Source organism: Toxotes jaculatrix, chromosome 11 (genome assembly GCF_017976425.1).
Source record: "Toxotes jaculatrix isolate fToxJac2 chromosome 11, fToxJac2.pri, whole genome shotgun sequence".
NCBI classification, from domain to species: domain Eukaryota; kingdom Metazoa; phylum Chordata; class Actinopteri; family Toxotidae; genus Toxotes; species Toxotes jaculatrix.
In genome coordinates this window covers 2,047,462-2,063,130 of record NC_054404.1, presented here as the reverse complement: position 1 = coordinate 2,063,130, position 15,669 = coordinate 2,047,462, and the positions used below count along the sequence as shown (strand labels likewise).

Genomic DNA, 15,669 nt, shown 5'->3' with positions numbered 1-15,669 from the left:
TCATAGTATAGTAAGGCATCAAAATCGGCAAAAAAAAGTCAAAAAATGTTTTGACCTCAAAAAGTCATAAAAAACGTCATAGTATAGTAAGGTGTCAAAATCGGCAAAAAAAAGTCAAAAAATTTTTTGACCTCAAAAAGTCATAAAAAACGTCATAGTATAGTAAGGCGTCAAAATCGGCAAAAAAAAGTCAAAAAATTTTTTGACCTCAAAAAGTCATAAAAAACGTCATAGTATAGTAAGGCGTCAAAATCGGCAAAAAAAAGTCAAAAAAATTTTTGACCTCAAAAAGTCATAAAAAACGTCATAGTATAGTAAGGCGTCAAAATCGGCAAAAAAAAGTCAAAAAATTTTTTGACCTCAAAAAGTCATAAAAAACGTCATAGTATAGTAAGGCGTCAAAATCGGCAAAAAAAAGTCAAAAAATTTTTTGACCTCAAAAAGTCATAAAAAACGTCATAGTATAGTAAGGCGTCAAAATCGGCAAAAAAAAGTCAAAAAATTTTTTGACCTCAAAATGTCATAAAAACGTCATAGTATAATAAGGCGTTTTTTTCGGGCAAAAAAAGTCTAAATTTTTTTGGACCTTAAAAAGTCATAAAAAACGTCATAGTATAGTAAGGCGTTTTTTTCGGGCAAAAAAAGTCAAAAAATTTTTTGACCTCAAAAAGTCATAAAAAACGTCATAGTATAGTAAGGCGTTTTTTTCGGGCAAAAAAAGTCTAAATTTTTTTGGACCTTAAAAAGTCATAAAAAACGTCATAGTATAGTAAGGCGTTTTTTTCGGGCAAAAAAAGTCAAAAAATTTTTTGACCTCAAAAAGTCATAAAAAACGTCATAGTATAGTAAGGCATCAAAATCTGCAAAAAAAAGTCAAAAATTTATTTGACCTCAAAAAGTCATAAAAAACGTCATAGTATAGTAAGGCGTTTTTTTCGGCCAAAAAAAGTCAAAAAAATTTTTGACCTCAAAAAGTCATAAAAAACATCATAGTATAGTAAGGCGTTTTTTTCGGGCAAAAAAAGTCAAAAATTTTTTTAACCTCAAAAAGTCAAAAAATGTCATAGTATAGTAAGGTGTTTTTTTTCGGGCAAAAAAAGTCAAAAAAATTTTTGACCTCAAAAAGTCATAAAAAACGTCATAGTATAGTATGCCGTTTTTTTCGGGCAAAAAAAGTCAAAAAAAATTTTGACCTCAAAATGTCATAAAAAACGTCATAGTATAGTAAGGCGTTTTTTTCGGGCAAAAAAAGTCAAAAAAAATTTTGACCTCAAAAAGTCATAAAAAACGTCATAGTATAGTAAGGCTTTTTTTTCGGGCAATAAAAGTAAAAAAAAATTTTGACCTCAAAAAGTCATAAAAAACGTCATAGTATAGTAAGGCGTTTTTTTCGGCCAAAAAAAGTCAAAAAAATTTTTGACCTCAAAAAGTCATAAAAAAACGTCATAGTATAGTAAGGCGTCAAAATCGGCAAAAAAAAAGTCAAAAAATTTTTTGACCTCAAAATGTCATAAAAACGTCATAGTATAGTAAGGCGTCAAAATCGGCAAAAAAAAGTCAAAATTTTTTTTGACCTCAAAAAATCATAAAAAACGTCATAGTATAGTAAGGCGTTTTTTTCGGGCAAAAAAAGTCAAAAATTTTTTTGACCTCAAAAAGTCATAAAAAACATCATAGTATAGTAAGGCGTCAAAATAGGCAAAAAAAAGTAAAAAAATTTTTTGACCTCAAAAAGTCATAAAAAACGTCATAGTATAGTAAGGAGTTTTTTTCGGGCAAAAAAAGTCTAAATTTTTTTGGACCTCTAAAAGTCATAAAAAACGTCATAGTATAGTATGCTGTTTTTTTCGGGCAAAAAAAGTCAAAAAAAATTTTGACCTCATAATGTCATAAAAAACGTCATAGTATAGTAAGGCGTTTTTTTCGGCCAAAAAAAGTCAAAAAAAATTTTGACCTCAAAAAGTCATAAAAAACATCATAGTATAGTAAGGCGTTTTTTTCGGCCAAAGAAAGTCAAAATTTTTTGACCTCAAAAAGTCATAAAAAACGTCATAGTATAGTAAGGCGTCAAAATCGGCAAAAAAAAGTCAAAAAATTTTTTGACCTCAAAAAGTCATAATAAACGTCATAGTATAGTAAGGCGTCAAAATCAGCAAAAAAAAGTCAAAAAATGTTTTGACCTCAAAAAGTCATAAAAAACGTCATAGTATAGTAAGGCGTCAAAATCAGCAAAAAAAAGTCAAAAATTTTTTTGACCTCAAAAAATCATAAAAAACGTCATAGTATAGTAAGGCGTTTTTTTCGGGCAAAAAAAGTCAAAAAAATTTTTGACCTCAAAATGTCATAAAAAACGTCATAGTATAGTAAGGCGTTTTTTTCAGGCAAAAACAGTCAAAAATTTTTTTGACCTCAAAAAGTCATAAAAAACGTCATAGTATAGTAAGGCGTTTTTTTCGGGCAAAAAAAGTCAAAAATTTTTTTGACCTCAAAAAGTCATAAAAAACATCATAGTATAGTAAGGCGTTTTTTTCGGCCAAAAAAAGTCATAAAAATTTTTGACCTCAAAAAGTCATAAAAAATGTCATAGTATAGTAAGGCGTCAAAATCGGCAAAAAAAAGTCAAAAAATTTTTTTGACCTCAAAATGTCATAAAAACGTCATTGTATAGTATGTCGTTTTTTTCAGGCAAAAAAAGTCAAAAATTTTTTTGACCTCAAAAAGTCATAAAAAACATCATAGTATAGTAAGGCGTCAAAATCGGCAAAAAAAAGTCAAAAAATTTTTTGACATCAAAAAGTCATAAAAAACGTCATAGTATAGTAAGGCGTTTTTTTCGGGCAAAAAACGTCTAAATTTTTTTGGACCTTAAAAAGTCATAAAAAACGTCATAGTATAGTAAGGCGTTTTTTTCGGCCAAAAAAAGTCAAAAAATTTTTTGACCTCAAAAAGTCATAAAAAACGTCATAGTATAGTAAGGCGTCAAAATCGGCAAAAAAAAGTCAAAAAATTTTTTGACCTTAAAAAGTCATAAAAAACGTCATAGTATAGTAAGGCATTTTTTTCGGGCAAAAAAAGTCAAAAAATTTTTTGACCTCAAAAAGTCATAAAAAACGTCATAGTATAGTAAGGCGTTTTTTTTCGGGCAATAAAAGTCAAAAAAAATTTTGACCTCATAATGTCATAAAAAACATCATAGTATAGTAAGGCGTTTTTTTCGGGCAAAAAAAAGTCAAAATTTTTTTGACCTCTAAAAGTCATAAAAAACGTCATAGTATAGTATGTCGTTTTTTTCAGGCAAAAAAAGTCAAAAAAATTTTTTGACCTCAAAAAGTCATAAAAAACATCATAGTATAGTAAGGCGTCAAAATCGGCAAAAAAAAGTCAAAAAATTTTTTGACCTCAAAAAGTCATAAAAAACGTCATAGTATAGTAAGGCGTTTTTTTCGGGCAAAAAACGTCTAAATTTTTTTGGACCTTAAAAAGTCATAAAAAACGTCATAGTATAGTAAGGCGTTTTTTTCGGGCAAAAAAAGTCAAAAAATTTTTTGACCTCAAAAAGTCATAAAAAACGTCATAGTATAGTAAGGCGTCAAAATCGGCAAAAAAAAGTCAAAAAATTTTTTGACTTCAAAAAGTCATAAAAAACGTCATAGTATAGTAAGGCATTTTTTTCGGGCAAAAAAAGTCAAAATTTTTTTTGACCTCAAAAAGTCATAAAAAACGTTACAGTATAGTAAGGCGTCAAAATCGGCAAAAAAAAGTCAAAAATTTTTTTGACCTCAAAAAGTCATAAAAAACGTCATAGTATAGTAAGGCGTTTTTTTCGGGCAATAAAAGTCAAAAAAAAATTTGACCTCATAATGTCATAAAAAACATCATAGTATAGTAAGGCGTTTTTTTCGGGCAAAAAAAAAGTCAAAATTTTTTTGACCTCTAAAAGTCATAAAAAACGTCATAGTATAGTAAGGCGTTTTTTTCGGCCAAAAAAAGTCAAAAAAAATTTTGACCTCAAAAAGTCATAAAAAACGTCATAGTATAGTAAGGCGTTTTTTTCGGCCAAAAAAAGTCAAAAAAATTTTTGACCTCAAAAAGTCATAAAAAATGTCATAGTATAGTAAGACGTTTTTTTCGGGCAAAAAAAGTCAAGAAAGTTTTTTGACCTCAAAATGTCATAAAAAACGTCATAGTATAGTAAGGCGTTTTTTTCGGGCAAAAAAAGTCAAGAATTTTTTTGACCTCAAAAAGTCATAAAAAACGTCATAGTATAGTAAGGCGTTTTTTTCGGGCAAAAAAAGTCAAACATTTTTTTGACCTCAAAAAGTCATAAAAAACGTCATAGTATAGTAAGGCGTTTTTTTCGGGCAAAAAAAGTCAAAAAAATTTTTGATCTCAAAAAGTCATAAAAAACGTCATAGTATAGTAAGGCGTTTTTTTTCAGGCAAAAAAAGTCAAAATATTTTTTGACCTCAAAAAGTCAAAAAACGTCATAGTATAGTAAGGTGTTTTTTACGGGCAAAAAAAGTCAAAAAAAGTTTTGACCTCAAAAAGTCATAAAAAACGTCATAGTATAGTAAGGCGTTTTTTTCGGGCAAAAAAAGTCTAAATTTTTTTGGACCTCAAAAAGTCATAAAAAACGTCATAGTATAGTAAGGCGTCAAAATCGGCAAAAAAAAAGTCAAAAAATTTTTTGACCTCAAAAAGTCATAAAAAACGTCATAGTATAGTATGCCGTTTTTTTCGGGCAAAAAAAGTCAAACATTTTTTTGACCTCAAAAAGTCATAAAAAACGTTACAGTATAGTAAGGCGTCAAAATCGGCAAAAAAATGTCATAAAAAACGTCATAGTATAGTAAGGCGTTTTTTTCGGGCAAGAAAAGTCAAAAAAAATTTTGACCTCAAAATGTCATAAAAAACGTCATAGTATAGTAAGGCGTTTTTTTTTTCAGGCAAAAAAAGTCAAAAATTTTTTTGACCTCAAAAAGTCATAAAAAACGTTATAGTATAGTAAGGCGTCAAAATCGGCAAAAAAAAGTCAAAAAAAATTTTGACCTCAAAATGTCATAAAAATTGTCATAGTATAGTAAGGCGTTTTTTTCGGGCAAAAAAAGTCAAAAAAAATTTTGACCTCAAAATGTCATAAAAAACGTCATAGTATAGTAAGGCGTTTTTTTTTTCAGGCAAAAAAAGTCAAAAATTTTTTTGACCTCAAAAAGTCATAAAAAACGTTATAGTATAGTAAGGCGTCAAAATCGGCAAAAAAAAGTCAAAATAATTTTAACCTAAAAACGTCATAGTATAGTAAGGCGTTTTTTTTTCAGGCAAAAAAAGTCAAAAATTTTTTTGACCTCAAAATGTCATAAAAAACGTCATAGTGTAGTATGGCGTTTTTTTTGGGCAAAAGTCAAAAAAATTTTTGACCTCAAAAAGTCATAAAAAACGTCATAGTATAGTAAGGCGTCAAAATCGGACAAAAAAAGTCAAAAAATTTTTTGACCTCAAAATGTCATAAAAACGTCATAGTATAGTAAGGCTTCAAAATCGGACAAAAAAAGTCAAAAATTTTTTTGACCTCAAAATGTCATAAAAACGTCATTGTATAGTATGTCGTTTTTTTCAGGGAAAAAAAGTCAAAAAATTTTTTTACCTCAAAATGTCATGAAAAACGTCATAGTGTAGTAATGCGTCAAAATCGGACAAAAAAAGTCCAAATTTTTTTTGACCTCAAAATGTCATAAAAAACGTCATAGTGTAGTAATGCGTCAAAATCGGCCAAAAAAAGTCCAAATTTTTTTTTACCTCAAAATGTCATAAAAAACGTCATAGTGTAGTAAGGCGTCAAAATCGGCCAAAAAAAGTCAAAAAGATTTTTGACCTCAAAAAGTCATAAAAAACGTCATAGTGTAGTAAGGCGTCAAAATCGGCCAAAAAAAGTCAAAAAAATTTTTGACCTCAAAATGTGATAAAAAACGTCATAGTGTAGTAAGGCGTCAAAATCGGCCAAAAAAAGTCAAAAAAAATTTTGACCTCAAAATGTCATAAAAAACGTCATAGTATAGTAAGGCGTCAAAATCTGACAAAAAAAGTCAAAAAAATTTTTGACCTCAAAATGTGATAAAAAACGTCATAGTATAGTAAGGCGTCAAAATCGGCCAAAAAAAGTCAAAAAAAATTTTGACCTCAAAATGTCATAAAAATTGTCATAGTATAGTAAGGCGTCAAAATTGGACAAAAAAATTCAATTTTTTTTTTAGCCTCAAAATGTCATAAAAATTGTCATAGTATAGTAAGGCGTCAAAATCGGACAAAAAAAGTCAAATTTTAGAATGGCCTCAAAATGTTAAGTACTTCGATCGATCAAGTATGTGGCAGAAACCCCTGCTAATACATCTATTTCCTGTGGTTTGGCGAAGGGTCAACTTCGTGCCGTGTTAGCACTGTATTTACCACTGGACATTACATTTTATTGGAGGTGGGTATTTTCTCTTGATATTTTGGCACATATGGGACACGTGGGAGTCATGTCAGAAATCTGTCAGGCTCCATTTTCTACATGAGACAAATGACGGTAAAGCAGATGGTTAGGTTTTAGCAGCAATGGCAGAATGTCAATCTGTTAAGGCAGAGTCCCTTTCTTCTTCTTTCCCTCTTCCCATGTTTGTATTAGTTTTGTGTCGAGATATTGAGCTTCTTTCATTGACTTTGCTAAAAACACAAACCCCTCTTTCATCCTCAGAAGTGATTTAAAAACATTAGATCAGGATAACAAGGAAAGTGCACCACTTCCTGCCTCCACTGACGTGCAGGTATTGAGCAGAGCGGAGATGCCAGCAGCCCACTTAATGCTAAATACTGCAGTCTTTTATCTTGAGAAAAAAATAGAGCGAGCTAAGAGCGTAAAAAGAAGCACTTATCTCCTCCTGGTCACTAATGGTGGTGACAGCATCAGCACTGACCTCATGTAATGTTCAGAGGCCTTTCAAGTTCCAAACTAGACTTTCAAAGAAAGGAGTCGAGAGCAAAAGTCAGACAAACAGGGTGTGAAAACAGGCAGCATTAATAAAGATTTACGGCCTTTTTTGATTCACTTTTAGAAACAAGTGGTTGAAAATCTCACCAAATTAAATGTAATTATTTGTGATTTAACAGACATTCCATTTCATTTAGATAATTTCCATACTGAATCAAAAAAAAAAAAAAGACCAGTTGTTAGCAGAGTGAGCAGTGTCAGACTAACGTTGGTTACAGGAGGATAAGGTATTTTAAGGTAAAAGAAGGCATATGCAAATGATTACTGACATGAAAGCATTGTTTACCCAGCTTTTATTTACAGCTACATCACTGACTGTGAAACATTTTGAAATGCGGCCAGACAGTAGATCCTCCGCTGCTGCTCCCTGGAAAGAATGGTTATGGTGTTTTCTTCTGGTTATCGTTCCTCATCTGTATAAAAGAGTCTAATTCTTGAAGGTGCTATGATCCTGTCAACAATCCAGCCCCCACAAAGGACATAATCCATGATCTGCTTTAAAGCACACAGCAGCTACTTGTTAATGGAGCAAACTAGACATAAAAATACTGCCTTTAGTTTATGTGTATATCTATAAACTGCATCTTTTTGTGGCACCACATTTGTTACTACACATAGACATTTGAATATGTTTATGCACTATAGCAGAGCCTTAGGAGGCACACTTGGAAGCAATGGAGCCATTATTAATGTTATTAGTTACACCTGTGTTTGACAGGACGAAGGGTCGGCTGTGAGAAATAACCAACATACTGACAGTTCCCTAACCTCTGATGTTGGTGATGGTCTGATTTTGTGCTCAGTGTTTTTTTTTTCATTATGTTTGTCCGCTCAGGTTTCTGAACCAGTCCTTGTGTAACTCTATCGGCAGTGTTGGATGTCGGAGTCCAGAGTGTTGGCTGAGCTTGTTATCTGACCTTATTGACAACCTGAGAACATCCATCAATACAGTTCCACAAAAGCAGAGGTAATAACACACAGCGGATCGGTTCCAATTACCGTTCAAAGAGGCATCAAAATGTTTTAATTGTAAATGTACAGTTTTATGCTCATATGGACAAAAACGGTGAGGTGAGCTGCCCTTTGTTAATAATAGTCTCAACTACAAACTGGTGCAAAATTACCTGGAGACAAAACATCTGAATGAAAACTCGCTATGTCAACAATACATGTGCATACAGACATAAGTCTACTGTGTATGTGCAGTTGATAAAAAGTGACTTAACAATAATAAATGGAGGTTTAACACATCTGATAAAAGGAAAAACTTGACGTCACATAAAACTTACTATGATAAACATTAAATATGATAATTGCTATGTAAATAAATCATAAGATCTGGAAAAGGAGACACGGAGTGAAGAGGCATAAAAAGGGAATACTGCACAGACCTGCTCTATAAAGTCAATTATTTAGTCTTCATTAAAAAAAAAAAAAAAATCCGTAGTGCACTTGTAAACTTGCTAAATTATTGTTTAACTGTAATTTGCATAATTAATAAATATTACAGAAGGAGATATGTCACATAAATGTTTGTTTGTGTATCACAAATAAACAGGCATTTACTGAGGGTCACGAGGAGAGACGTGTACTGCAGCTTCACAGTAATGAATGAATTAAGAGGCATACGAATACCATCAGTAGTATGTGTTTGATACCGACCTTGAGGTTACATTGCAGCCCAGAATAAACATTGCATTTGGATGATCAGTTGCATATTATTATCCCACAGAGGATCCAATGTACTGGTAAAGCATTTCACTTATAGTGCATATACAGATGTGTAGAAGGCCCACAGCTACAGATAATGGACCTTTCCATTCCAGAGGACCTGAGCAGAGATCAAAATGTAGGACTTCAAATGTTTGTTCAGGGAAAAACAGAAATCTAATTTATTCCTTAAAGGACGTTTTATTTTTAACAGTTTTAACAGATCCAAAGATCTTTGTAGTAAGATGCAGTTCCTCAGCGTCTCAGCCACAGTAGTCTTTAAAAGTCTCAGAGGAGGTTTACAGACCATCACCCACTACAGTGTTTTACATTGATCTAATCAGGTCCATGTTGTTCTTTCCAGCGTCAGTCCTGAGTCTGAGTGGGTTTGTAAGTCCAAACGACTTTATTTTAGCTTAATACCTTCCACTGGACTCGAAACCAATTAGTTTGGTTTATTGGTGAAAAACAAGTGTTTTCCTCCGTCAATATGGCAAATTACATGACAGAGGAGCAGACAAAGTCTTTCAGGTCTCACAGCGAATATCTGACCAAAGCTAGGAAGGAGGAACACATTCTCATTGTCCATCTGCAATTAGTTTTCCAATTGTTGTTTTTGTGGCTCATCAGGACCAACATACACACACAGGGGACAAAAAAGAGCATGTGGAAGTTTTCCATCTAATCCAGGGAAGAAGGGGATCACAAGTTCAATTTTCCCAGTCTGACAGTAGTTGCATCCCCACTCCCGTCCATTCCTGTCCTCTTTCCAAGCTACTGCAAGACCAAAGATCGTCCAGACCCAATTTTTGCAGGCTTTGCTTTGCTGACAGTGTTTCCTCATACCTGAAGTCAGTGGCTCCACTGAAATCCCCCCGTGGACACATGGATGTGTTGTCATCTCGTCGAGGGCATCCACTTCATACACAGGTCCCTTGGTGGTGCACGGTGTGTTTGCGGTGCTTGAGACCAAGGCCTCGTTCCTTGAAGTCCATCACTCGCTGCTGTGATGTGTCTACCAAAGCGCTGGCTATAGCAATACCTGGAAACCCAGAGAGAAAAGAGAGAGTTAGCAGAGAAATAGAAAACATGCTGTTTTATACTGCACGACACGCTAAGATTAAAGAATGAAAGAAAAACGTCTACTGGCTGCAAAATGTTTATAGGAGACCTGTATTATTTACTAAAAAAGGTTCATTTCCTGTCTTACAGGTTTCCACGTCTGTAAATTCCTCTAAATTCCTACAGAGGAAAAGTGTTGAGCGGCACCAGGTGGGACCCCTTTTGTTTTCTACGTACACACGATGTCAGGACTGGAAATGTGTTTACAGTATTAAAACATCATCACAGCTAAGCCGTCCATACTTTATGTAAATTATTCATTTAAGATTTGGAATTAGAAACTAAACCCACAAGTTAAACTCTGCAAAACATGAAACGAGTTCTGCTTTTAGGTTAAGTGTGGGGCTCTGCATGGTTCTACTGTGAGCCACAAAAACAGAGTGAAGGGTAATTGTTGAGTAAGTAAAAGTAAGTTAAGACCATGTGAAAAAAAGGAACACTGGTAGACGTCAAAGTGAAAAGCCTCAGCCGGCGTGTGACAGGTGGAGACACATCGTCCTACCAGCAGGCACCTCGTCATCAACATCAACATCCAGAAAACGGTTTGCTCTCCTCAGCCAGGGATGTCTGGCTTCAGCAGGAGACGAGGGGGCTAACGCTTAAGTCACTGAAGCGTATCTCCCACCTTCCCATCTCTTCCTCTGTCCTCCTCCACTCTGTCTCTCTCTCTCTCACTGTCCAGCAGGACGTCTACCTCTCTCAAAATAACTTCAGTATCTGATGTTGGACTCACTCTCCACAGCAGGGCTTAGAGAGAGCAGGCCGGATGCACCAAGGCATCACATGCCTCGCAGCATTGTGTTACCTTGGCAGTAGCTGCTGTTGTTAATGTGGATTTAGAGTCATGGCAGCTCTTGCGAGTGCAGCTAGTCCTGTCTTTCCCTCCCGACAACCGTAGGCCAGACAATGCATGGTCATTACAGCGAGAGCTCAATCTGCCAGTGTGCAGGAGCCAAATAAACAAAACAGGTAAACAGCAGAGGGAATCTGCTGCGCTCTTGATATGATTTGGATGCAGGACGTTTTCAGCATTTCACACTCAAGTGATTCTTGGGATTTTTTTTTTTTTAGTGGGCGGAAAGGGGAAAGCCGATTACACAGCCGCTCAGTGTGTGCCTGTGTGCGACTGCGAGTAACTGGGTAAATACTGTAGGTGTGTGCATGCACCTGTGCACATACATATTTTGCAGAGTTCTGACACAGCAGGCCATACAGATGGATATGGCAGCCAACAGCAGCAACATGTGCTCTCTTCATTCAGAACGATGGAGGGGAGGTGATTGGCTATCCGCACCTGGTCGGTTGGAATATGGTTCATTATGACTGTTTGTTTCACTTTGGCAGTAGTTTTATGTGTGTGTGTGTTTTGGCGACCACAGACAATATCCTAGATTTGGCTTTTTGTTGCTCTTTATGGTAATTTGCGGTTCGGTCAAAATGCCAATAGTGTTTCTTTGTAAATCTCTTGTGTAATTCAAGAGTAAACACGACTCCATAGGAGCTTGTGCAGCTGCCGCTTCGCTTCTTCGAGGTAAAACATTTTTTCAAAGAGATTGTTTTGGATTTTAGTAACCTGGGAGCAGTTTACATTTTACAAACAACACCTGGGAGCAGTTTACATTTACATTACACAACACCTGGTTCTTTAGACTCAGTACATTTAAACATTTTAATACTACTATTACTATTAATACTTTCAGGCAAGTAAAAACCATTGAAGGATTCCAGATCCAGATCCCCACAGTCTTTACAGATCTTTTTTAATGATGTTCCCACATGATAATAACATCCTCACTAACTCAGCATTTTCTCACCAGAATTTGCGTCTGTGTGTATAAAAGGCTTTTAAACTACATCTTCCTGTTGCCAAAAACACATTTTTAGTTTTTGTGTCTGATCAGAATCTTGTAAAGGGGTTGAGGGTGACCTGAACTTTGGACCTCAGCATTTATAAATTCCTGGCTGTAAACCTGCTTCTGTCTTTGCACTTCTTACTTCCTTGAGTCTAAAGAAAAAAAAAAAGGTAAGAGTTTTTAAATGACAGTAAAACTGAATATTTTGGTATTTTACATCATTGGTAGGGAAATAAATGTAATGTCTCAGCTTCAGCTTTGGGAAACTGTGATGGACATTTTTCACTGATATCTGAGCCAAAACAAAAATGGCTTGAAACGGCTACTGGTTACCACAACTTATTTTCATAGTGGGCAGGAAAAATATACTGGTGGTCCAGTTGCCAGTGTGTGACTAAAAAGCTTAAATGTCTGATTGGCTGGATTTAAAACATCCGATACATAATCTACACTGAGTTAAAAAAAAAAAATGAGGGGGTCTTGTGATTAAATCCCACTCAGTCAGACTAGTGCGGACTAGATAGACCGATGCGTATGAACTGATGAAGCCCCTTGGATAAGAGGCGAAACGTCTTCCCAGACAAACATATGTCCAGTTGCCTTCGATTCAATTTTCAAAGAGAGAACTATGACCTGGATGAATGAGAACATTCACAGACCCACTCAGTCAGAAAAGTTAAGGAAAAGATTGACAGATGACAAAAAGGAAAGAAAATGGAAAAAGACGAGGGACAGATCCGTGAAGGAAAACATTTCAGACTGCTCTGATGAGACGGACAGCTGTCTGAAGCCTGATTCCTGTTTTTGGAAGGACTCGAGGCCGAGACACAGGCCACAGGAATGTCACCAGATACTTCACATCACCACAGTCAACTCCACGAGACCTCAAACTAATCGCCTGAACACTGTGTGCAGCCATCACACTTTACATACACACACACCTGTCTACCAGATATCAGACATCAGAACTACTCGTACTACAAGCAGAAAGAATCCACAGAGACTGGAAAAGTTAAAGTAAGGAAAGATAATAATTAATTTTCTTATGTGACATCTGAATCAAAATAGCTTCCATCAAAATAGCTTTCACCTTTGACAAATTGCCATCATAATTGTGTTGATTTTTCTGGGTGAACACACACATCTCCATTTGCAAAATTAAATTGGTCAAAAGTAATCAAATTATGCTGCAGGTGAGTGCAAGCGCTCATTTGCTGCCGTGGCGACCGGGCGCGTTAATGTGATTGTTTTGTCAGGTGAGTTGACGCATCATTAACCCCCCCGCCGCCCCACCCTCAAACACACACACACACATACACACACACCAGCCCCCCCCCCCCCCCCCCCCGCCACCTCCCTCTCCTGATAGACTAATGGGGTCATTAGTAAGAGACAGAATTCCCCAGAACACATTTCGGCACAGGTCTGATGTGGAAACTGGGACTGTAGCTGGAGAGCATCTGTGACAGGAGGAGCCCGCTCGCTAACCTGGTGACAAACCTCACAGCCAGGCCCTCCTCTATTTCTAAACATCAAAGCGTGGCTGCTGAGTTTGTGCTCACCCTCAATGAAGGCACCAGGGATGGTAGCCTGCTTAGCATCCAGTATAATAGTAAACAGAAAGCACCACGGTAGCGTCTGTTCCGTGAAGCGGAGGAAAATCAAAGTCAGTCGAACAGCAACACATTGATATTCAAATATTTATGCATCCGCGAGGCACTGATTTCAGGTTTTAGAAGACCAACAAACATGACACATAACTACAACTGCTTTGATGTACGCATGTAAGATTCAGGTTTGATCCTGACTAACTAGGATGCCTTTCATTAATAGTACATGGCAGTGTTCGGTTGGACCTTTCTTCATGCTTGTTTGAAGAATGCAGGATGAAAAAAAATATTTCCCAATTACCTGAAATTCATATTTAAATATCTGTAAAATATATTTGATTGAAGAGAACAACAAAAAGTTGAGGCATGTGCTTTGTAGCTGCAGAAAGAAGTGGAACAGTCTCCATGTATTTGGCTGCATCATGTAAAAAAACAAGACGGCTGCAATACAAAGGTCCTCATCAGGGCCTTGACCTTGTCCTGCCTTTTTTTACTGTTTCTTTAATGCATCTGATGTGATTTGTAAAGTCAGTAAGAACTTGAGTTTTCTTACTTAATCCTTATAGATATTCAAATTTGTTCTGTCAATCATTTTAACAGCCTGTTTTTTTTTTTAATGGCAGGTATCTCATTTTGGAACAAAATCTATAACAGAACAAAGGCAAAACAGTAGGTAAGTTTAAGGACAGTGACTCGAAATGATCAAACCCTCATGTCCACATAATAAATACATGAGCTGCCTGGGTGTAAATGCCACAGAGTATTTGTCTAAAAGTCAAAGAAGACAGATGGAGGAGTGGGGGTGACAGGAGAGTCCATCCCAGCGGGGTGGACAGTTTCAAAGACAAACAGAATCAAAGTATCGGGGATCCATTCCGGGTCAATGAAGCAGAGTTTCCGAGCTCTGCCCTTCGATTCCTGTCAAACAGCTATCCAGTCAGACACCCGGGGGGAGACAGTGGGACACAGTGAGGAGGGTGTGAAGAGGTCGAGGAAGAGAGAGGAAGAAAAGGACAGTGCTGCCACAGCAATGCTAACAGACCAGTGTTCACAGTCTGAGCCTGAGAGCGAGGAGTGGAGAATATTTTCCTCATAAAAACTTCAGTCCAACATTTGGGGAAATAAGCTTTTGTATGCCAATAATCTGACAGTTAAATGAGAAGGTTGGTGTACACTCGCTGAGCACCTCATTAAGAACACCTGTACACCTGTTTATCCAAATAGCCAATCATGTGGCAGCAGTGCAGTGTATGAAATCACGCAGCAACAGCCCAGAAGCTTCAGCTAATCTTCATAACAAACATCAGAATGTGGAAAAAATGGTTCATTTGTGAAACTGCTGAACTCCTGGGATTTTTACACACAACAGTCTCTAGAGTTCAGCTCAGAATGGAGCCAACAACAAAAACCTCCCAGTGGAGCAGCAGCTCTGAGGATGGAAACACCTTGCTGATGACGGCTCGCCTGCTCGGAGCTGACGGTCTCAGATAAACAGAAAAACATCTCAGAATGAACAACAGAGACCATGTCCAGGTTCCAGTCCTGTCAGCCAAGACCCTGAGACCTGAGGCTGCAGTGGACACCGGCTCACACAGAAGACTGGGAAAACGTAGCCTGGTCTAATGGATCAGGATTTCTGCTGAGGCTGCAGATGGCAGGGTCAGAATTTGGCATCAGCAGCATGAATCCATGGACCCAGCCTGGCTTGTGTGGACAGTCCAGGCTGCTGGTGTAATGGTGTGGGGAATGTTTTCTTGGCCCCTTAATAACAATCAATCGTGGTTTGAATTCCACAACCTGTCTGAGTATCGTTGCTGACCATGTGCATCCCTTTATGGTCACAGTTTACCATCTTCTAATGGCTACTTCCAGCAGAATAATGCAGCATTTCATAAAGAAAAAAAAAACGATCTCAAACTGGTTTTATGAACATGACAATGAGACACAACACCTCAGGGCTGTGGTAACTCCTGTTCTTCTATCGGCAGCTTGTCTTTAGTCGATCTTCAAACAAAGATGGGAGGAAGCTGGAAGCTGCAAACCGAGCACGAGAAAACAAATTCCAAACCAACTTAACGATATAAAGCCAGATTTTACTGCCAAGATTTTACTGTTACTGCTCTGCACACCATCACAAAGTCCTGAAACACAAAAATAAGAAAAGCATCTGCAACATGGCTGCTTCAAGATCGTCCTCTCTCCGTCACCACAGCTTCTTACAAAAGCACCCCAAGGTGCACGTGGAGGAAATGAGAGGGATTATGTTTGCTCTTCACTTCCTCTCAGCTGGTTCAGAGGAAATCAGGAGTGGATTTATCAGTGTGTGTCCACTTGATGAATAATCACC

The 15,669-nt window shown here is 36.5% G+C and overlaps 1 protein-coding gene across 2 annotated transcripts in view; it reads right to left on the bottom strand.

Annotated features, from left to right (window-relative positions):
- Window positions 1–7,900: 7,900 nt before the first annotated feature.
- The window catches only part of atrnl1a (attractin-like 1a), a 185,050-nt gene continuing 177,281 nt past the window's right edge, over window positions 7,901–15,669 (bottom strand). For both annotated transcript variants that reach the window (XM_041050639.1, XM_041050640.1), the window contains one exon: window positions 7,901–9,779. In XM_041050639.1, the coding sequence (XP_040906573.1) occupies window positions 9,658–9,779 (122 nt within the window). In that variant the 3' untranslated portion in view covers window positions 7,901–9,657. The remainder of the gene's footprint in view (window positions 9,780–15,669) is intronic.